At 30.7% G+C, this 23932-nt stretch overlaps 1 protein-coding gene across 4 annotated transcripts; it reads right to left on the reverse strand.

Annotated features, from left to right (window-relative positions):
- Positions 1-316: 316 nt before the first annotated feature.
- On the reverse strand, positions 317-23752 carry LOC118182143 (DNA replication complex GINS protein PSF1-like). 4 transcript variants are annotated; one of them, XM_035351454.2, is made up of 7 exons: positions 23526-23749; positions 22275-22339; positions 19546-19641; positions 11520-11610; positions 6183-6296; positions 1101-1175; positions 317-700 (listed from the first exon to the last, which is right to left on the reverse strand). In XM_035351454.2, exons 1-7 carry the CDS (start codon positions 23592-23594, stop codon positions 632-634), a joined length of 579 nt encoding a protein of 192 aa, XP_035207345.1. In that variant the 5' UTR covers positions 23595-23749; the 3' UTR covers positions 317-631. The 4 variants fall into 4 exon arrangements, with proteins under 4 accessions (XP_035207345.1, XP_085672711.1, XP_085672716.1 ...); XM_085816585.1 differs by lacking the exon at positions 19546-19641 and having other exon boundaries at positions 23526-23752; XM_085816590.1 differs by lacking the exon at positions 6183-6296 and having other exon boundaries at positions 23526-23751.
- Between the last annotated feature and the right edge of the window lie 180 nt (positions 23753-23932).

The following is a 23932-nucleotide window of genomic DNA, read 5'->3' on the forward strand; positions in this document are numbered from 1 at the left end:
GAAAATATAATTACTAAACTAACTTTTCACAATAATCAAAATTTTAAAAATTAATTTTCTTAATGAGGGTAAAGATTTATTAATTTTTTCAAAGAATTGAACGTTAGTTGCCGAAAAGGGGGAGTTCTTTTATGAAAGACTTTTCTATGGAAATTTCATTTGCAATACATATAGAAATATAACAAGATATAAACAGAATTTGTTTGTAAATTCCATCACAACAAAAATGTTTATTATTTAGTTAATTATTATATTATTACATGAAGGAATTACAAATAGTTACTGTATATTTATGAAAGTACAAAAAACCCTGATATTTAAGAAAAATGAATATTTATTTGTAATTACAGATCACACATAGTATTTCATCCATATTGGGCATTAGTACAAAATATATTATGTTTTATATTTAGCTGTTTTACATTTCTTGGGATAAACAAATATTAAAAAAAAATCATAGATAAAACTAAGAAATTATGTTGTACTCTTCCTTCCCTTCTTTTTTTCCATATACATGACTAAAAGAGAACATGCAAAATTTATTTTCCGAATTTTCAAAAAATAATTTTAATTGACACTTGAATATTGTTATTAAAGAAAAATATAGCAAATTATGTTGGCTGTATCATTTTTATACAGTAATATGCTCTAGAATTCCTTGATGGATAAGTTTTTCACAATCAGTTCTCTGAAGAAAGTGCTGAAAAAACAAACAGATGCAACAATAAAAGTTATCAAAATATTTTGTAATTACTGTAATTTTATTAAGAAATGTTTAGGAGAATTTTGCATAATATTACAAAGGCAAAACAATATTAATGAATAACAAAAATGAAAGAAATTTATATATATGTGTAAGGAAATTTCAAATCCAAATTAAGTTTTCAATACATTCAACTAAATAATTTAAAGATAAATGTGACAAATATGAATGGAAAAGGTAAAAAAACTTGAAACATGCATACTATATAAAGATTGATGTAATACTAAAATGGAAAAACAAAGCTTTGGAAACTAGTGCCTAAATATTAAAACATTTTTATTATTTCCCAATAAGTGAGCAAATGTGTTATATAAAATAATTATTTGCAGTAACTTACTGTACTATTTTTGGTTAATACTACAGTGTTTCCATCACTAGTTTCAAAATCTCCATAATCACACAGACATCTCACCTAATGCAATGAATATATAATTACTTTAATTGCAAAAAATAAGCATAAAATATTAACTTAGATTTTCCCACCCCCTTCTCAATACATCTTATGTATAATGATTTTTCTGTCTGGGGGGAAAAAATAATAATAATAATAATAATAATAAATTATAGTAAAAGGTATTTTATATATTTTTTTATTTATATACAGTATATATTTCTGTTCAAGTGATAAAAATTTGCAAGGAATTTAAAGAGACAAAATATAGACAATTAAAAATCAAATATCTCTCTGATTAATAAGTATTAATGACAAACACATTCAGTTTGTGTAACACATGGTAGCTTGTATCATAGGATATGCAACAAAACTATTTTACTAATTTATAAAGTTAATTGATAATAGTGAATATGATAAAGGATGCAATGCGTTCTTATTGTATGGTATTAAATTTTTAATGCCACATGAATTTTGTATCTTAACATTTTAAGTAACGTAATATACTTTCAGATATATATTAGAAAATTTCTAAAATAATATAAATATATCATTCACATGTTTATGAAAATTACATCTTATAATGTAAAAATACCAAGTAGAAGAAATGAATATTCTATCAAATATTTTTAATTTTTGAAATATAGTTTTGGGATTTATGGGAATATTATAAATACTTTTAAACACCTTCCACTAGTTCTGTAAAATATGTCATTATTTTATTATATCATATCATATAAAAGTTGATGTGCATAGCAAATGCAGTATTTATCACTTATGAATGGCTATTATAATTAGCTGCTTATGATAAAAGTGTCAAGAACAAAATCAAATACATAACAGAATCCCTACAAAGCTTTATAAAATTACCACTACATGTTATAATAAACAAAATCACCTATAAACATTTTAAACTACTTTTAACTTCTAAGAAAATGTAACATTAAATCATGAAAGAACATGCAAGAGTTTTGTTATAGTAAATCTCACTGGTAGCTGAGTATTAAATACTGTTAAATACTAGTATTTTGACCTAGTTCAAACCCAACTGAAAAGTCTAGCTGCATGGTTAATTTTCATTTTTCCCATGTATAATGCAAATACAAGCTATTTTCCCTTAGGAAATCCTCCTTTTGGGCAGCTTATCCTTGTGTGCTTTCCCATATTCAAATAACTTATCCTGCTTATAATAAAAGGTTAAAAATACATTGGAAATAACACTGGCAACAATACATCAGCAGAAAATGATTATCAAATAGAGATGGTCTTTGGCTAAATGGGTATAATTACAGTAAAGATTGAATAAATACATTGGAATTAGCATTTGTAAGAATACACAGATAAAAACTAACTGTCAAATGGGCAGTCATTAGTTAAATGAGGTTAGAGTGAGTAAAACTCAACTACATAACATCCTCTTTAATTCAGCATTTGCTATAGTGGAAAGATAGGATAGGTCACTGTTAATCATGTTAAAATAAATGATGAAACTTATTTTTAAAAAAATAAAATGATTTTTATAAATATTATGATGTTCATCACATTTTCAGTCAATGGAAAATTTGTTTGAAATTGGGATACATAACATTATGTGATCAAACAAATGTTTATATTTGTTAAAACAAAGTTAAAAATTGGGAAAATTGTCCCAAAACTGAAAAAAAAAAAAAAAAAAAAGTCTGAAAGTCCTTAAAATTATTCTCCTTGCATAATTCAATGGTGTTCAGCAAAAAATTATACCAGTATCCAGGGCAATATTGATAAAAAGACCAAAGAATTATCTTAAGTATTGGAAGAATATTTTTTCCTCCTGATCAGGATGAGCACCCATTTTACCAACAGATAAATATTTCATACTAAACTTACTTATTCAGCAAAAATATTTTATAACTAAACTTATACAAGATAAATGTACTATATATGAGAGGGGGGAAGTACAAAAATGTTATTTGCTTTTGTTTTTCTTTATTTAGAACAATTTATGACATTACTATTTCATAACCACAAATGAACTGAACGTAAAACCACTATGTTTAATAAATAAGAGTATAATAAAACTCACCTCACAATCTTCTTATTAAATGCAAAGTGCTGCAGCTGTCAATTATCATAACAGAAGTTTTAACTGTAACTCTGGTACTTTACACAAGTGTTAAATTACAATTTATTTTTTAGTCTCATTTTATGGTTTAAACTAACACAACATTGCACTTTTTTTTTTAGAATTTAGTACAAGATGTATCTGAAAGGTTTGGTGAATGATCCAATATGTTAAAAATTGCACTGGTTAGGACGGGGCAACCATGCATATGCATTGAGACGTGTTAGCAAGGGTCCCATCTTGCAAATTACTCAAGAAGACTTAGGTGCAATTTTCACTTATTTCAGGTACCTGGGCATAAGCCTCATGCTGAGTATAGCAATGTAGTGCTGTGCATAACTTTTTTTATATGGCAATAATATGAAAAAAAAGTTTTTAATTGAGAATAAAATTTCTCAGTAGGTGCATAGATAAGCCTTCGCATAAACTTTCGCTACTCTAGATAAGATGCCATAGGTATAATGGCATGAGAAGCTACTGTTAAAAATGTATCACACATCCCAATATCATATTCAAAAGCACTAAATCAATGTTCCTAACTGCATACACTAATTCTTTTTTTCAACCTCTGCATGAAAGAGGCATCAAAGATTTCAAATGTGATTGGCAAGAGAGTAATTGATGAAACCAATCTAAATAAAACTAAAAACACGTTAAAAAATTAATGAACAATTATCCCATTGCTGTTTTTTCTGAATTCTTTGCATACATTCAATAATGCACTATAGATTGTCAGTACATAAAAACACTGTTTTAAAAACCTGGATTATCTTGACTGGCTAAATGTATAAAATTTCTTAAAGTTAAAAAAGAAACTGATGGGGAGGTTCATTTTTGGAATTTATTGCCATTAATGAACTTCAGCAATACAACAGGCATTGCTTGAGAGTGATCCAGTTTGTCCATAACTATTTTGATAACATTAAACAATGAGAAAACTATATTCTTCAAAATAACACTGATATTTAACTAATTTAATATAAATACAACTAGAAACATATAAATAGGTACTTTAACATTTTAGTTAATGCAAAAGTTCATTTATGAACAGTTTATAATGTTTCTGGAAATCATTTGGTTGATGCTGTACCCTTAATATTGTGGGCATTCTTCATTGGAAGAGAATATGCCAAAGTAAAATTTTAAAATTAGACAAAAAAGCAATGTTAATGCGAGTGTTTCTAGAGATTTTTTCCCCATAAGGAAAAGAAAATAATTCTGCAGAATTTTTTTTTTTTTTTTTGCTACTGAAGAAGGACATATGTTTGATCACCCTCAAAATCAAGGCAAAACAAAGTTTGCTTTTTTGTTTAATTATAAATGGTGCACTAAAATCAAAACTGATATGGTTGACAACTTAAACCCTTACTTGGAGACATTTTTTTTGTCACTTAACAATTTTTATAATCTATTCTGACCTTACTGAGCTTGCCTTTTATTTGAGAACTTTATTTCAGTTTAAAAAGGTTTTATTCTGTACTATTTTGATTATATTAACTGAACTGTTGATCACAATAGGCAATGTACTTTTCATGTTTTTGTTTACAAATGGGCAGGACTTTAGCAATTCTATAACAATATTTGAATAACATTAACCGCCGTCTACTGTAATGAAGACTTTATAATGTAAGGAAGAAGAGTTTGCCAATTTACCAAACAAATTTCAGATTTTTCAAAGGGTTTTGAGGAATTTCTTAATATTGAATGGGATAAATAATACAGTCAAAAGTCGTGAATTCAGACACCCATAATCCGGAATGATCTATAATTCGGACCTCAAAGCTAAAATCTTTCAGCGCATGCGCCGCGCTGCCGCATGCACATAGGCGTTTCACGCATGCGCACAAGACATTTACGACTGCGCATATGCATCTGCGCAAGCGCAGAATACGTTTTTGCGTGCGCGTTTAACGTATAACAGACGGTATAAGCTAAAATTATCTAATTATCTATTATTGATGATTGCATTGTTCCTTAATCTTCGAATTGGATCCGGCTCATTATTTTTTGCAGACTGTAAGAACAATTTTATAAAAGTAAGCTTGAACCTTTCGATTATGTCAAATAGAATTTCCGATGCTGGAGCTCCCAAAGGATCTAAAAAACGAAAGCATGTTTCGATGTCCATGAAACAAAAAACGAATTGCTACAAAAAATGGATAAAGGCATATCCTTTGTTTATTTAACCGTTCCGAAATCTGTTTATCAATTTCACGCTGCTCTGTGCGGGGGGGGGGGGGGGGGCTTCGCGGCGCAATGAACTGGAAGTTGATCCGTCAGCACTATCCTTATCTTCAGGGCAGATGTTTTTATTTTATTCGGCTTATAATTCCTTACTAAATGTAGTATTTAATCTCGATGTACTCCGTCTTTGATATGATTTAAATCAAATTCCTCGTCATTATAAATATCACGAATACAAATCAAATAGTTTTCTGGTTGCAATTTTCTAATTTCGGCTATGTATGCTTTACGCATGCGCGCGTTGAAAGAAATGTTTAATAAAGTAAACAAATAAATATTAAGCTTCTTTTTTTGTAAATTTTGATACCCTTTAGATCGTAATTGCTCATTATTTTATAAATTACGGTTTCATATTTTTAATTTTATAATTTCTGCATGCCATCTTACCAGATTTAAACTGATGATCTATAATCTGGAAAAATCGATAATCCGGAATCTCCAAAGTCCCGACGAGTCCGGATTAAAGACTTTTGACTGTATAATTTAAAAACAGAATATTAAAAAAAAGAGGTTGGAGAATGAATTGGTCTCCTAACTCTTTATAATTTAAGGTTTCCTTTATGGTGTAAATAAATTGAATAAAATACGAAAACTAGAAGTGATTTTTATGGAATTAAAGCACAAATTACTTGAAAATTAACTATAGTAAAATAAATTTAGCAAAATGACAAAGCAAAAAATACCTGAATATATAAAGATTTCGGTGGCTGCAAATGCAAAAATAAATCTATGCCTACACCTCCAATACTTGTCATATAATTAGCCACTGTACGATTGTAAGAAGTAAACCAATTTACCTGCAAAAAAAGCAATATATTTCAGAATAAAACTGTATGCTTTTAAGAAATTACTGAGATACAGATCAAGGGATAGTTTCATCTTGCATAAAATTTAAGAAAGAAATTATGTTAACTTCTACAAAATCCACTGCCAATTGAAATTGGAAATTATGTTAATTTCTACAAAATCCACTGTCACTTGAAATTGGAAAAAAAGGATGAAGACATATAAAAGTTAAACTGGAAAATATAAACAGGCAGGTGGGAGACTAAGTCCGCTAACTTTTAAGACATTTTTCATACAATTTTTTCATTATTTTGAAAAGGTTTTACCGCTTATGTCATTTTAAAACTATCTTATATAAATAACTACTGCTTAGAGTCATGAACTTTCACAATAATTTTTAACAAAAAATATATTTTTACGATTTCAGAACAATATATTGACACTACACATAAAAAATATAACTAATTGCAAACTCACATAAAGCACATTAAAGTGATAATTCAGAGGGATAATTAAATTTTTTAATTAAAAAAAATATTGAAGATTGTTCTATGACAGGACACTAGATAATATTCTGAATTCAATGCAAAAGAGTGTAATCTTTGCAGGCAAGAAAGAAAGTTTTTTTGGTACTTTCTGATTATTTAAACTCTCACTGTAAAGTCTTTAAAAAAATAGTCATGGGGCAAAGCAATATGCAGTGGAAATACAAATAGTTATGTGGCAACCCAAAAAATCACCCAAAAGTATTCATACTGCAAATCAGGCATATGGTACAGACATACCTGTACCACATGTCTATTTTGCCTGGTGTGCAGTGTCGGTTGTATAGATGCCACGTTTGTGCAATTCTCTGATTTTTTTAAAGAAAAACATATTGCTCTGTACAAAGGAAGAACACCAGCTCAAAAGAATTTCAGGATTTCCTGAAAAAGGTTAGTGTTTTATAACTGATGTTTCTTGCTTTATTAATTACTCTTTTATGGAGTTCTTAGTGCACTCCTATTTTTAAAATGGCTCTTGCCTTCTGCAAAAAATGAGATGTGAGTAAGTTCTTAAATTTCTTCTAAATCAACAAATTTGCAAAATTTTAGTGATGTGGATAATAAAAATGTATCATTTATCTTATGCAGCAATAATTAAATTAAAGAAAGGCCTTTCCCCATCAGTGGCTAAGCGGTTGAATATTGCTAAATACTGGTAGTTTGTCCTGGATTAAAACCCAGACAAATTGGCTGCATGGTTGGGTTTTGTGATTTTCCCCATCTGTATATGAATCTTCCCTTAGAAAGAACTCTACAACGGTATCTCTCCTTTTAGGCAGATAGCTCTCATGTGCTTTGGTATATTCAAAGAATCATAATTGAAAAAGCTATTAAAAATGAAGATATTAAATAGAAAGTCAAATCACGAAAAAGTTGGCAAGAAGAAACTATGTGAAAAATACATTTAAAGCCCCCACACAAATTTTGCATTACTTTTGACTTGTACTGATGTAACCACAGCTTAATGATCTGTAACATTAAAAAAGAATTCTTTATATACCTCATGAAAAATAAAATAATTTTCATGCATGAAAAAAACTTAAAGTTATGTATATTATTTCTTTACTTTTGGTACAATACTAAAGCCATCGGCAACAACAACAACAAGAAAACATTCTCTAATTTCACAACAAAATCCTGCAAAAACCCAATATAAGAAGGAAGAACTAGTTCCCACAATTTTTTTCTTTTTTGTGAATAACTTTTCATGAATTTCATAGCTTCCATCGATTCTCACATTAAATCAAAGGAACTGGTACATACCTCTCTCATATAATTATTCCAGCTATTGTGTTGTGATTAATTTGAAGAAAGTTTTGGTTTATAAAATGAAATAGATGTTAAGTCCTGACATTATACAGCTGTAACAAGAGGACTGCCTGATATAACAAACCATGTTTGCGTTCGGATACTTTTTACTCCTATCAGGAACGAAGGCTGAATAGCTATATTTTGACTTATAGTCACATTTAACTTTATGAGGTGGTTATTCAAACACATTTCTTTGTGAAGAATTACATAGTTTTTCTTTGAGAAGAATGCCTTTCTTGAAGATACAGGATAGTCACTTGTTCATCACTTTGCAAATTTTAAGTTGTGAAATCTATTGCAGTTAGAAAGAAGGAACATTCATTAGATGAAAAACATTGTTGACCAAGTGAGGGATATGAAAACAATCCAGGAAAGAAACCAAACCAAATTAGTGACACCTGATGCTCAAGAAGTATGCCCGAACAGAGAAAGCCCTAAATGGTAGCTGCTATAAAAGTACTTGCTTTTCAACCAACAAAACCAATGCACATAACTTTCTTAAATGAGGGCATTTTAGAAATAAAGTATGTCTTAAAAAGTAAAGAGAGTTACATAAAAATATTCACAATTTTGGAAGTTGCATGAAATATTATTATTACTAGCAGCTTCACTGCCAGCCTTCGTCTGGCTTTTAAATGTACCGGAAAAATAGCTGAAGGGAACACCAAACGTTAAATTTAAAAACTGGGTAGAATTTTGCTCTACAAAACAACTTCATAAAAAAAAAGTTATTGCATATAACAAAATTACAATGAAATAAGCAATATCCCTTAATACAAATATTAATCATCCTAAAAAATAAATTAACCAACTTTGCAAAATCTTAAGAACTCAAATGGTATAAACGAGGTTAAGAATTTTGTTTCCTAAAAAAAATCACTCAAAACTTTTCAATATCTTAAAAACAGTGAAATAAGCAATTAAATAACATAAAAGAATACAAAAAACAAAAGATTCTGAAAAGCAAAGTATAATTAATAATTTTTATCTTATATTTTCAAGACAAAAAAATTACAATGAAATAAGCTATATCCCTTAATACAAATATTAGTTACCCTAGTAAAAAAATTAACCAACTTTCTGTTAAAAAAAGATCATGCAAAACTTTTCGATATGTTACAAACAGTGAAATAAGCAAAAAATAACAAGAAAGCAACTCAAAAAACATAAAATTCCATGCAGAATTTTATTCTGCAGAACAACTTTATCAAAAAAAATCAATAAAAATGTATTATATATATACAGTCAAAAGTCTCCAATCCGGACTCGGTGGGACTTCGGCGATTCCGGATTATAGATCATCAGTTTAAATCGCGTAAGATGGCATGCAGAAATTCTAAAATTAAAAATATGAAACCGTAATTTATGAAATAAAGAGCAATTATGATCTAAAGGTTATCAAAATTTACAAAAAAAAAAAAAGCTTAATATTTATTTGTTTACTTTATTAAACTTTTCTTTCAATGTAAGTTGTTTAAGTTGCTTCGTTTCATGTGCTAATACTTTCTCTTTAATTCTATAAACAGACATAATTTCTTGTTCGGTTACAAAGTTCCGCTGTTCAAGTCCCGTTAATTGCTGTGCCAAGAATACCGACTAACTTGTCAATCGAAATTTTTTCGTTTTCACTAACCTCTCTGTCACATTCTTCATGTCTTTATCCATTTTTTGCAGCAATTCCACTTTCTGTTTGATGGACATCGAAACATACTTTCGTTTTGTACGATCCTTTGGGAGCTCCAGAATCGGAAATTCTATTTGACATAATCGAAAGTTCAAGTTTACTTTTATAGTATTACTCTTACAGTCTGCAAAAAATAATAAGCCGGATCCAATTTGAAAATTAAGGAACAACGCAATCATCAACATTAACTGAAATAGATAATTAGATAATTTTAGCTTATACCATCCGTTATACATAAAAAGCGCACGCGAAAATGTATTCTGTGCTTGCGCACATGCAAATGCGCAGTCGCAAGAGATCTTACGCGCATGCGTAAGCGCCTATGCGCATGTGTCAACGCGGCGCATTCGCAGAAAGTTTTTAGCTTTGAGGTCCGGATTATAGATCATTCCGGATTATGGATGTCCGAATTAACGACTTTTGACTGTATATATAAATGACAAAGAAATATGCCAATCTCTTAAAAACAGTGACATAAGAAATACGATGAAAAATTGTTGCCAAAGCCATATTTCTAAAAGAATGAAACTATTCAAAATGATGCGATTTCATCAAAAATCTATCAACAACAATAAGACAGGAAAACTGTTGCCAAAATCACATTTTTAAGGATGTGAGAAGTGTACTCGGAAGCTTCATTTAAAAAAATTTTTTAAAATACAAAATATTATCATTTTTCCAAAATTCTTTTTGTAAAAGCAGTCACAAGGATGAAAGTTTAATGTGTCTAAAAATCAAAGAAAAATAAGCTATATATTTTTAAAAATAAACTTTTTTAGAAAAATTCCCATTGAAAAGATGTTAAGCTCCCTTTGTTAAATAAATTCGTATTTAATCAATTCATTGAAACATGAAATTTATTTTAAGTTCGTAAAATAGCTAAGTGCCTACGTTTCATGACGATGTGAAAATGGAATGTGTAGAGTAAAATCTCGCTTTCCTATAGCCCGTTATGTCTCAAAATGACGCGATTTTGTCACAAAACATAAAATTTAAAAAATTCTAATTCGAATTTCGAAAAAATCGCTTCGAGGTGCACTGGCTCTTGTCTAATGCACCTATGTACCAAATTTCGTAGCCGTGGGTCTATTAGTTTACGCGCAGTGCAAACGAAAGACACAGACAGACTCTTTCTTTTATTATATGTAGAGATTATTTGAAGAAGTTTTACATTCCTAAAAAAGACAAGCAATTATGTATGCATTCTGAGGGCTGTTACAAATATATTACTTGAAGCTAACTAAAAACAATGGAAAGTATTGACACAACAAGATTTGTGCAGCAATGAAGTCAGATATTATAGTATATATGCAAAATCTTAATAAATAACTTGAATACATGTAGCTGATACTGTTTTATTAATTTTAAATGTTATTCAAACAACACAAATACTTCATTAATTTTATGTGCATATATATATGTAGAATATGGAAGTGTAGACTATGGAATTTATGTATATGGCACATTCTCAATTCTGAAATAAAAAATTAGACTTTAATATTTATTAATAAAAGTAAACAAGGAAGTTCTTTATGTAGCTTTTTAACTTCTTTTTATCATTTTATAAAACATTCTATGAAAAAAATAAAATTTTTCTTAAAAAATAAGTAAGTTATATAGAATTATAATGTAGGACTAAAAGTGAAGGACTTAAGTTTTCTATAAAAATAATTTTTCTGAAAATTTAAGTTTACCTCTGCTTCCGATAGGCAAGAACGAACATCAGATGGTAAAACTGCTCCAAAGCCCCATCTTATATCTCTAATCATTTGCAGTCTATTGTACCTAAAATTTAATTTATGTTTAAGTGTTTATTAGAAAATACTAAAAATTATAAAATCTGAGAGTGCTACACAGAGCTCATTACATGAAAAATATCATTAATTCTAAGATCTTTTAGCACTTTATGATTAACTGCACCATTGCCGAAAAGCCACAAAAAAGTATTTATGCTCAAATACACTCATGTCCATAAATTAAGGATAATTCATGCGGAAATCGAACTCTAAAATAAATATATCACATGTAAAATCACTACACACATCTTCAAGAATCATATGCAAATTTCAGAAAGTAACCAGATGACACCGATGGTACGTCACAATGACGAGAGTGTAAGAGAGATATATAAGGAATACAGGCAAAGAAGTAAAATTGTTACATTTAAAGCATTTCAATGCAATAACCGAATAGTTATGACACAAAGGACACATTTGGATGATTTTTTATGTGGTAGAATTATCGGCCATCTGGAATGTGGACGTACCAGTATCAGTAGTATCAGATGAACTTGGAACTGCCCAGAGTGTCATCTCCAGGCTTTGGCAACGATTCCAAGATGATGGTAATGCGAGTAGACGTTACAGCACAGGTCGCCCCAGAGTTACAACGCCGAATGAGGACTGGTATTTGGCAGTTACTGCCAAAAGAAACAGGCGGAGCGCTTCCTCAGACCTGTCTCGTCAGCTCTCTTCAGCCACTGGTACGACAATTTCAAGCCAGGCGCTTAGGGCAGATTGGTCTATATGCTTGGAGGCCTGTCAGATGCGTTCCACTTACTGCAACTCACTGTCGCCTGCGGTTAGCCTGGAGTAGAGAGCATGCATTGTGGACACCGCAACAATAAGCTTGTGTGATGTTTTCCGACGAGTCCAGGTTTAGCTTGCAGTCTGATTCTCCCCGGACTTTCATATAGAGAGCTCCAGGTAACCGTTACCACCAAGAAAACATCATTGAACGACACCGTTACGGTGGTGCAGGAGTGCTCATTTGGGGTGGAATTATTCTGGGTTCCAGAACTGACCTGCATGTTCAAACTGGAACCAGGACAAGCCAAATTTATCGGGAAGTCATTCTGGAACAACATGAACGTTTGTTTCGGGGCGCCATGGGTGCACAATTTGTGTTTAGGGATGACAACGCTCGTCCTCACCGTGCAAATATCGTAAGCAAATGCCTTCAATCAGAGGATATCACCCGTATGGACTGGCCAGCATTCTCACCGGACTTGAATCCAGTAGAGCACGTGTAGGACATGCTCGGCCGACGGGATGCAGGCCATCAACCTCCTCCTACATATCTACCGGAGCTTCGGAGAGTATTGCTTTTTGAGTGGTGTAATATCCCCCAAGATCAGATCGATAATTTGATACTCAGCATGCCTAGGCGTTGTATGGACTGTATTGCATCGTCTGGGAGACATACAATGTATTAACAAACATACCAACCATGTAATATTAGCTTTTTGTAAATAGGTTTTTTTTTTTTTTTTTTTTTGTAATTTGCTCCAGGGAGAAAAAATCGCTAATTTTTTTAATAATATCAAACATATAGCATCTTTTTTGCTCTTTACCTTTTTTTTAATAAATAAGCTTTACAAATAAATGAAATTTGTTTTGCTTCTAACTGTTCCTTTGCCTGATTTCGCATTATCCTTAATTTACGGACATGAGTGTAGTTATGTGGCGAACTATGATGTTGCCAAAAAGAATTTTTTTAGCAACCCAAATGTGCACACCACATTTCAGTTTTGAGTGGTGTGCAAAAGTCATTTGGAGATAAGCTTGTGCAATTTTCTGATTTTTTTTTTCTTTTTTTTTTCTTCTTTTTTTGAAGTGGAAACGGATGTAGATTGGGGGGGGGGAATCAGAAGGTTTTTCTTGGAAAAGGTAAGCATGTTATTACTGATATTTCTTGCTTTTTTGTTGTTTCTAATTTAACTTAACCTAATCAGAACAAGCCTATGTATTTTATCAGGACAATGAGCACAAAACTGCATCTGTCATTGAGCACCATATAGGTGACAGTACGACTTTGCTCAGTGGACAGGTACAAACGTCTCTCACTCCTTTTTTTCTACCACCAAACCATTCAAAAGGCTTTCCAGATTCGACGTACATTATGAGTGCTTCTATGCCACCCAGACACTATGCCTTTACAAACATCTACATCTTCTTCAGGATTTGAATCTGGGCTCTTCAGTACAGTCGTCAATTATCACTAATCACTATCCCATTTGGGCAGCTCTTTCTTTTTAAATTTTATTAATTGATTACTCTTTTATGGAATTATTAATGTTAATTTTGAAATTGGCTCTTTCCTTTGGTGAAAAATTAGTCATTAATAAATTCCGAAATGCTCTTCGGAAGGATTTCTTAAAAAAAGTTATTTTATTACCAATGTTTCTTGCATTCTGAGTTTTAGTGATTGATTACTATTTTATGGAATTCTTAATGCACTGCCATTTTGAAAATGGCTCTTGCCTTCGACACATTAGCTTGGCAAGAAACTAATCAATGAGTTCACAGATGTACTCCAAATTCAGCAATGAGTTTGTGGCTTTCAGTGGAGTCAGGGAATGCAGATAACCAGAAAGTACTGATTCCCCCCCCATCCAAGTAAAATTAAAATTCAGAACTTATTTAGGCAATAAAATATGTATTTCTTATCACGATACATTTTAAATGCGCCATTAACAATTAGCCTCAATATTTTTATATCATTAGCAGAAGAAATAATGGTTGATCTTTACAATATGGTAACTGGTAGTTTGGCGACATTTTGGAGGCGATAAAGGTTACTACTGGTAATAATGTGAGCAGTACTCAGTTCCGATTACGCATTATTTTGTGTGAGGGAAATGAGAGATCATGGGATATGTCATGTGATATTAATGGACGAATTACGGTTCTTTAATTGGAAAAGGGGGGAAATCGGGAAAAATCTGGAAATTTTGTATTTGGCTTTATTCTGTGTTGTGTGAAACAGTGTTCGTGAATTTTTGGATCCCATGGCCGTAACTAAAGTGAATTCGAAATGGGTATTTATGTATGTGCTCATTTATATTTTAAGTAGTGTTTTTGAATTTAATTATATTTTAATTAAATGATAGTTATATTGTGAATTTTATGTTTGTAGCAATTTGGTATACGTTTTAGTTGAAGTAAACGTGCATGGAAATAATTTAAATATTTGATACTAAGTATTTGTAATGCTTGCGGTATGAATTCGTTGGTGATGTGTATAATGTAATAGATGATTTAGAGGTAAAAGTTTTTGGATATTTTATTTATTTTATATGTGGAAATGTTCATATCTGGAAAGGGTAAATACTTTTTCGCGATCAGGTAATTTCATATATGTTCTTTTTACCGGGTTTAAAGATTCAGAAAATTGTCATGCATTTTCGTGAAATTTTTCTAATTTATGAGAAAAAAGCAGTGTACATGGATATGGTGAAGAGTGTGCGCAATGCCATTTTTGTGCAATTCTGGGATGTTTTTTTAAGTAAAAATAAGTCGGCGTGTACATGGTTTATGTGTATGTGTTATTTTGAAAAACGCGTAAGGAGTATGGTATTGTGCACTTTTTCCCAATTTTGCAGTGAATATTTGTCATGATTAAGCAGTTTTGTTAGATAAAATTTCTAGCATAAGTGTAATTCGGCTAGTAGATTGTTGGAAGAAGTGTTCAGTAGATAAAAAGAAAAGAAACATGTCTTTACTTCGTGAAGACAAAATGGCGGTGGGAAAAAAAAATAGAGGGTTGCTGTAGGAGAGTTGGTCGCCAAATTTTCGCCAAAAAACGCCAAGTTACCATAATGTAAAGATCAACCGAAATAATAATAGCAAAATTCTAAATCTATAATGCACAATCACAATAGTAACCTATAACAGAGATGGCAAATCAGACATGGCTATGGACAATGACATGAGAGCATTCATTACATCTAGCAAACAAATATTCTCATTATTATAGTTGGATTTAATTTTTCCATTTTTGAGAACAAGAGTTCTCTGAACTATTTCATTTTTATTAAATTATTTTGTTTATATTCAACACTATTGCACAAGTCCAAAAATAGTTATGATCAGTAAGCAATGGTTAAGTAATTAAATATGTACAGTAGAGTTTTTTTTTTTTTTTTTTTTTTTTTTTTGTTTAGAAGACACATGGCAACATAGAAACATTAAGTATATTCTGAATATCTTGAAATACCAGGACTAAAATGTTTGCCATTACAGACATACAAAAAATATAATCATGCCGTTAAAAGAAATTTACAACTAACATAGACTACAATTACAGCCTAGCAAGCTCAGAACTATGTGTTGAATAAATTCTGAAAGTCTAACAGTGATTTATTTGCTCATTGACTTTCATTACATTACCCCCCCCCAAAAAAAAACTAATTTGATGACAATTTTTAACAACCTAAGCTCTTCCAATTTTTTCCAAAGAGCAATTTTAGTTCAATACCAAGAAGCTTTATTACAGACAGAGCATGGAAGAAAGGTTAATCTCATATTAAGAATAGATTTAATTTTATTCAAATCTTTTAATATATAGTACATGACGAATGAAGAACAGAGGTAAAACAATAATTGAACAAAGTCAATTTTTTTTGGGGGGGGAATATTTATTTCCCATATTTAGAGAATTTTTCTTTCTTTTTTTTATGCTAGGTAAAAAGTCACAAAGAACTAAAACAGGTTACAAACAGTAGAACTGAGAACAGAGACTAAAGTCATTGCCTAAAGAGTGTTCTTCACTCCCAGTATCTTGACTCTTCTGTTAAGATCATGAACAGCACCACATTGAAGCGTGGCCTTCGAGATAACATGGCCTGGATAGCTACGAGTGACGTAACGAAAGGCGTCCGATCCTTCTGTGACTTTCTTTGGTTCAGATTTGAATGTGAGCGTTTCGTTCAATGTTTTTAATAATGCATAATAATTAAATTTCGAGAGACTTGACGGGAAAATGTATATAAAAGGTCGTATAGTCATTTGCAGTTAAGATTAATAACTTAATAAATATTTTTTACGAAATATTCACAAAATTTTCTAAGCCATGTTTTAGGTTATCTTGTGCATTTTTTTTTTTTTTTTTTTACACTGTATTGTAATAATTTGTTAGGATACACTCAAAAAAGAAAGTTTTGAAATAAGTAAATAAAAAGACTGTTATTTATTAACATAAAAATGTCTTTACAGTTTGAGAAGGATAAGAATGAAAGGAATGAAAAGATTTAGCATGGTTGATGGTGGTGGACAGATGGCGTGGTCGTATATAGGTGTTGGAAATGCTTTGCCGCTAAGTGATTTACAGTTTTGGAACGCAGCCTTCATACTCTTTGTCCATGAAACTTATTTAGAGAAAATGAATTCTTCCTAAACTATTGCTGGAGCATCTGTCTGTTAACAGAGAAGAATATGATGAACATTTACACAACAAAATTCATCCTACAGGACAAAAGATATACTTTTCCCCCCTAAAAAAATTACTAATCATCTGAAAAAAAGAAAAGTATGAATTGTAAAACATGTCACAGAAAAGGTTTAACAATATTCCTCATAAGAAATATATATCATATAACCAAGTTATTGAGAAATAGCTTATATAAATAAAATTAAAATAATAATAATAAAAATCTTTAAGAAATATATGCAGTCAAAAGTCTTTAATCCGGACTCGTCGGGACTTCGGCGATTCTGGATTATAGATCATCAGTTTAAATCTGGTAAGATGGCATGCAGAAATTATAAAATTAAAAATATAAAACCGTAATTTATGAAATAAAGAACAATTATGATCTAAAGGGTATCAAAATTTACAAACAAAAAATTGCTTGTTTTATGTGATAATACTTTCTCTTTAATTCTATAAACAGACATAATTTCTTGTTCAGTTACAAAGTTCTGCTGTTCAAGTCTTATAGTTGCTGTGTCGAGAATACCGACTAATTTGTCAATTGAAATTTTTTCGTTTTCAATAAACTCTGTGTCACTTTCTTCAGTATCGGAAGCAAATTATAATGGCGAGGAGTTTGATTTAAATCAAAGACGGAGTACATCGAGATGAAATACTACATTTAGTAAGGAATTATAAGCCAAATAAAATAAAAACATCTGCCCTGAAGATAAGGATAGTGCTAACAGATCAACTTCCAGTTCATTGTGCGCAGCGACGTCCCCCCCCCTGTAGAGCAGCGTGAAATTGATAAACAGATTTTGGAATGGTTAGAAAAACAAAGGATATGTCTTTATCCATTTTTTTGCAGCAATTCCACTTTTTGTTTGATGGACATCGAAACATACTTTTGCTTTGTAGATCCTTTGGCAGCTACAGCATCGGAAATTCTATTTGACATAATCGAAAGTTCAAGCTTACTTTTATAAAATTGCTCTAACAGTCTGCAAAAAATAATAAGCCGGATCCAATTCGAAGATTAAGGAACAACGCAATCTGCAACATTAAATGAAATACATAATTAGATAATTTTAGCTTAGCTTATACCATCCGTTATACATTAAACGCGCATGCGTAAATGTATTATGCGTGAACACATCATGTGTTGGCGCATGCGCAGAAAGTTTGTAGCTTTGAGGTCTGGATTATGGGTGTCCGGATTAACGACTTTTGACTGTATTTGTCTTTTTTTTCTAAAACAAGAAATACAGTAAAATGTTAAGATATTACAAGGAATGTTAAATTATTCATAATAAAAAATAACTGCACTTTAATGAACATTTCCTGGTTATTAATTTTGATTTTCAATTCTTAAATCTTGCTGCTTCATTGAAAGTTAACGATACAAGTGAGAAGTACATTGTTTTATTTAATGACATTCAGGAAACTAGATTTCCCTCTGTACTTTCATTTTCTCTGAACAATTAAACATCAGGTTAGTCTTCATGGATGTTGCACCAAAACTGGTATGTTTCTAAGAAGCTAAAAGCTTGTATGCAGATTTTGATTTAATGTCATTGTAAGAAATTAAAATGGATGAATCCATTTTGGAGAGCAATGACAAATATCCTTTTCCTTCAGAATAATTTTGCTATTGAAGAAAAGGAATTCATGTAAACAGAAATGGACTTAAAATTTATTTAACCTCTTTTATTGAATGAATGCCAAATAGAGGCGTAACTACAATTTTCAGTGTCCCTTCCTGTTTGTTGAAATGCAATGGAGAAAGGAAAGAAAATTTTATGGATGCAGCCTCTGGGAACAAGTGTCCCCTGTTGCCTCCGATACAAACTACAGATGCTAAACAAAATTTGAAATAAAATTATGACACTATAAATAGATTTGCATCTCTTGTATCTGTTATTAACAAAAGTCTGTCTTATACCTGTAGCGTGCATACCAGCGGCCGGGCGGTAAAGTCGCTGAACACTGGTAGTTCGGTCTGAGGTTTGAATCCCGCGAACGGGCTGCCTGCATGGGTGTTTTCGTGGTTTTTCCCATGTGTCATGTGTATACGAGCCAGTTTCCCTTAGAAAGTCCTCCACGAAGGCATTCCTCCCCTTAGGCAAATAGCCCTCAAGGCTTTGCCGTAATTAAATAGCCTAAGCCTATACCTGTACCGTTAAACAGAATCAAGGAAACATTATAGATCTTTTATCATATTCCTGACAAAACTAAAAATAATGAATTGGTCTTGACATTTACGATATATGCCTTAATATGATAAGAAATGTCGACTACTGAAAACGAAGTAGGTACTTTTCCATTATGCACTTGTCACACCTTTTTAGCCCCTGTGAATGAGAAACCAAATACACGCTGACTGCCAACAATAGCATCATCTGGAGACTATGTGTGTATCAACAGAACAATTAAACACATACACACATATTACTACAATAATGCTGTCAAAATGTGTGGCAGATGCATAATGTAAATTGACCAAGAAATAAAAACAAAAGTACTTACAAGTAAGCTAAAATGCATCTCTTATCTCTTAATAATACAGCATGGCGTAATTGAACAGCTGCATGGCACTGCACTTCACCATTGATTGATGCATTTCTGCACAAAAAATTAAAATACGAATGAAAGTAGGATTGATTATGAAACATACAATATATTTAAAGCAGCTCTGAAGAAGCTAGCAGAATATTATAATTTTAGCTATAAAATAATGGTTAAATGAAACCATTACAAAATTAATATAATTAAGAACTTTAAAAAATATTATGTTTAAGAACTAAGGAATTTTTAGGGTACTCTTCCATTTTGCCGGCGCAGGCGATAAAGTCGCCAATAATGGTACAACTGGTGCCAAATGGAATATCCTCACTGGTAACCTTTTACGCCTCATTTTCAAAACATGTCGTAGCCATTTCTTGTCAGACTGATTGTCTCTTTCAATACTGGCATACAATTACATCAAATTTTTACCAGATAGTTCAATTTTATGCCCTACGGCCATTTGCAGTAATTAAGTCAATGAGGATGAAATCATACTGCTCACCCGAAGGCGAAAATATAGAAAAGGCAAAGTCAAGGGCTAAATTCATCAATTCTAATGAGAATGCACTAAAGAAGTATGGCACTGCGGTTTTAGATATATTGAGTAAGCTATTCGTATGAATTGAAATAATTCTTGCATTTAAACTTGTATTCAAAACTAAGATTTAACTTGATATTAATGTAAATAATTACTGAGAGAATTAGATTTGGTTGATCTTTACATTATGGTAACTTGGCGTTTTTTTTTGGCGAAAATTTGGCGACCAACTCTCCTACACCAACCCTCTATTTTTTTTTCCCGTCGCCATTTTGTCTTCACGAAGTAAAGACATGTTTCTTTTCTTTTTATCTACTGAACACTTCTTCCAACAATCTACTAGCCGAATTACACTTATGCTAGAAATTTTATCTAACAAAACTGCTTAATCATGACAAATATTCACTGCAAAATTGGGAAAAAGTGCACAATACCATACTCCTTACGCGTTTTTCAAAATAACACATACACATAAACCATGTACACGCCGACTTATTTTTACTTAAAAAAACATCCCAGAATTGCACAAAAATGGCATTGCGCACACTCTTCACTATATCCATGTACACTGCTTTTTTCTCATAAATTAGAAAAATTTCACGAAAATGCATGACAATTTTCTCAATCTTTAAACCCGGTAAAAAGAACATATATGAAATTACCTGATCGCGAAAAAGTATTTACCATTTCCAAATATGAACATTTCCACATATAAAATAAATAAAATATCCAAAAACTTTTACCTCTAAATCATCTATTAAATTATACACGTCACCAACGAATTCATACCGCAAGCATTACAAATACTTAGTATCAAATATTTAAATTATTTCCATGCACGCTTACTTCAACTTAAACGTATACCAAATTCCTACAAACATAAAATTCACAAAATAACTATCATTTAATTAAAATATCACTAAACCATGTACACGCCGACTTATTTTTACTTAAAAAAACATTCCAGAATTGCACAAAAATGGCATTGCGCACACTCTTCACTATATCCATGTACACTGCTTTTTTCTCATAAATTAGAAAAATTTCACGAAAATACATGACAATTTTCTCAATCTTTAAACCCGGTAAAAAGAACATATATGAAATTACCTGATCGCGAAAAAGTAATGAACATTTCCACATATAAAATAAATAAAATATCCAAAAACTTTTACCTCTAAATCATCTGTTACATTATACACGTCACCAACGAATTCATACCGCAACCATTACAAATACTTAGTGTCAGATATTTAAATTATTTCCATGCACGTTTACTTCAACTAAAACGTATACCAAATTCCTACAAACATAAAATTCACAAAATAACTATCATTTAATTAAAATATAATTAAATTCAAAAACACTACTTAAAATATAAATGAGCACATACATTAAATTAATACATACATAAATACCCATTTCGAATTCACTTTAGTTACGGCCATGGCATCCAAAAATTCAGGAACACTGTTTCACACAACACAGAATAAAGCCAAATACAAAATTTCCAGATTTTTTCCCGATTTCCCCCCTTTTCCGATTAAAGAACCGTAATTCGTCCATTAATATCACATGACATATCCCATGATCTCTCATTTCCCTCACACAAAATAATGCGTAATCGGAACTGAGTACTGCTCACATTATTACCAAAGTGCCAGGTAGTAACCTTTATCGCCTCCAAAATGTCGCCAAACTACCAGTTACCATATTGTAAAGATCAACCTTAGATTTTTGTAGTGTAGTTTACGTGAGATGAGATCACTCGGGGTCATGTGAATCCATTTAGTTGGAATTATCCTGATCTGGCGAATCAGGATGTTGAACCATGAAAGCATAGTAAATTCTTAAATTAATGTCTTATTACAAATTTATTGTCTTTATTTATTGGCTTTTTATAAAATTTTAAATGATATTAAAATGTTTATGCCTTTAAGATAAAAAGTTGTTAGAACTAACATTTGTTAACATTTTTTATGTGTATACTGTTTCGTGTCGCCAATAAAGTCTGCTTGGCAAGATTTGCGCCGGCGAAACGGAAAAATATCATTTTTAGTTCCATTATTAGATTTCTAATGCTTAAATAAATGAAAAGTATGAAAGTCACTGGATTTAAATAGGGGGAGGGGAACACTAATACAATACTCACACATCTATCTGGTTTTCTTCAAAGAGAGCATTCATTTCTTCAAATACTTGCTTCATCACTTCATCCTATGAATTCAAAACTATCTTTCAGAATGTAAAAATATAATTGAAAAATCATACTTATTACTGAGTTGCCATTCAAACATAGTCATCATCAAAGGATCAAATAAAGGTAATTAGAAATACTTCCCTCTAGGAGGAGGATACAGATATTTAAGTTATACTAAAAAATTTATTAAGGGAAAAAAAAAAAAAAATAGAGATGTTTTGGAAGGAAAAAAAATTACACACAGATAATAATTTAATGTTATGATTTAAACATACATAAGTATTGTATAAAAATTTTTAATTACAATGTTCTTTTACCATAGTGAATGGAGGAATGAGAGAAAATAAGCTCGTTCAAAAAATCAAATTTGGCAAAATTTATGTTTAGACTGATGCTTGTTTCAGAGAATCTACACATTTGGAGAGAGACTGACAAAGCTATTATTATAGTATTAATTATAATATTTGGATAAATGTAATTTTATCAAGAATAATCATATATTCTTGACATTATCACACATTCTCAATATTAAATTATCATTTTTTATTTCATAAATCAAATTTCTAAATAATTATTAGTTTTTATTATTATAATCATCAAGAAAAGAATTTTAAGAACCTACAAATGCTCATTAGTTAAAATTTTTATAATGACAAAGATTTCTAGTAGCCTTATCTGCCCAAGCTATATACATATGTCTTGGGCAGTCATAGGTGTCACCTATCAAGTCTTAAAATTATTTATTTTATCAGGCAGTTGGTTTGGTCTTCGTATCGTGCATTTTTACTTTGGGGAGGGTATGTATGTTCTAGCAGATACGTAAGTGAATATATAAAAAATTCACTTCAATAGCTGTCCAATATAAAAACAAAGATGTTAAAATGAGCTATTTTTGCTTTTTGTTCAAGAAAAATAATTAATATTAGATTTAATATCATCGCTTACTAGAACTAAATATCTCTGCTAAAAATATTTTATTAAAATTTAAAAAAAATTAAAGCCAAAGGACTGCAAAACAAATTTCAAAGTTATCCATTCAATATGACAGTAAAACATTTATATATGATAGTAGAAAATTTTATTGCAGTTATATTATTAAAAACTCTGCAATGACGTTTATCTAAAAACAGTGTTGAACTTAAATGAATTAAAATTGTATTTTAAATATGCATATCGTTTCTTCAAGGAAGTAAAGTTTTATACTTGGATAGGATTCAAGTAATCACATCTTTGCATTTGTTTTATAAGATCAAGAGCTTTATCACCTAGCATGTTTAATTACAGACTAAATTTAAATCATTCATCAAATTGTATGAGTAAACTGCTATACTTAAAGTACGGAACACAGTAACATTTATATATTTTTAAACACTGTATGAAATCAAGGCCAAACTTAGACTTCATTATTATTTTTGGCGGGTAATAGTACGATTACGATGATAGGACAAAGAATAGACGTTTTTTGGATAGGCTGTTCAATGATTAACTGCTGGAAATCTCCGTAAAGACGTTCAAATAATAAACCCTGTAAAAGTCAGTTTAAGGAGAATTTAAAATTTAGATTTTTAAAAATAAAATTATTTAAATCAAAATGCCACAGAAATTCATTT

This window comes from Stegodyphus dumicola, chromosome 1, assembly GCF_044657685.1.
Source record: "Stegodyphus dumicola isolate Sdum_Otavi_A_Nest chromosome 1, ASM4465768v1".
Lineage (NCBI taxonomy): Eukaryota > Metazoa > Arthropoda > Arachnida > Araneae > Eresidae > Stegodyphus > Stegodyphus dumicola.

What these genes read in the sequence shown, in the direction of transcription:
- LOC118182143 (XM_035351454.2), bottom strand. Translation starts at nt 23,594, where the DNA reads ATGCTAGGTGATAAAGCTCTTGATCTTATAAAACAAATGCAAAGATGT. An exon ending in AGATGCATTTTAGCTTACTT is followed by an intron (nt 11,611 to 19,545) that starts GTAAGTACTTTT and finishes ATTAAATTTTAG; the next exon opens with GTACAATAGACTGCAAATGA. An exon ending in CGAAATCTTTATATATTCAG is followed by an intron (nt 1,176 to 6,182) that starts GTATTTTTTGCT and finishes TCATTGCATTAG; the next exon opens with GTGAGATGTCTGTGTGATTA.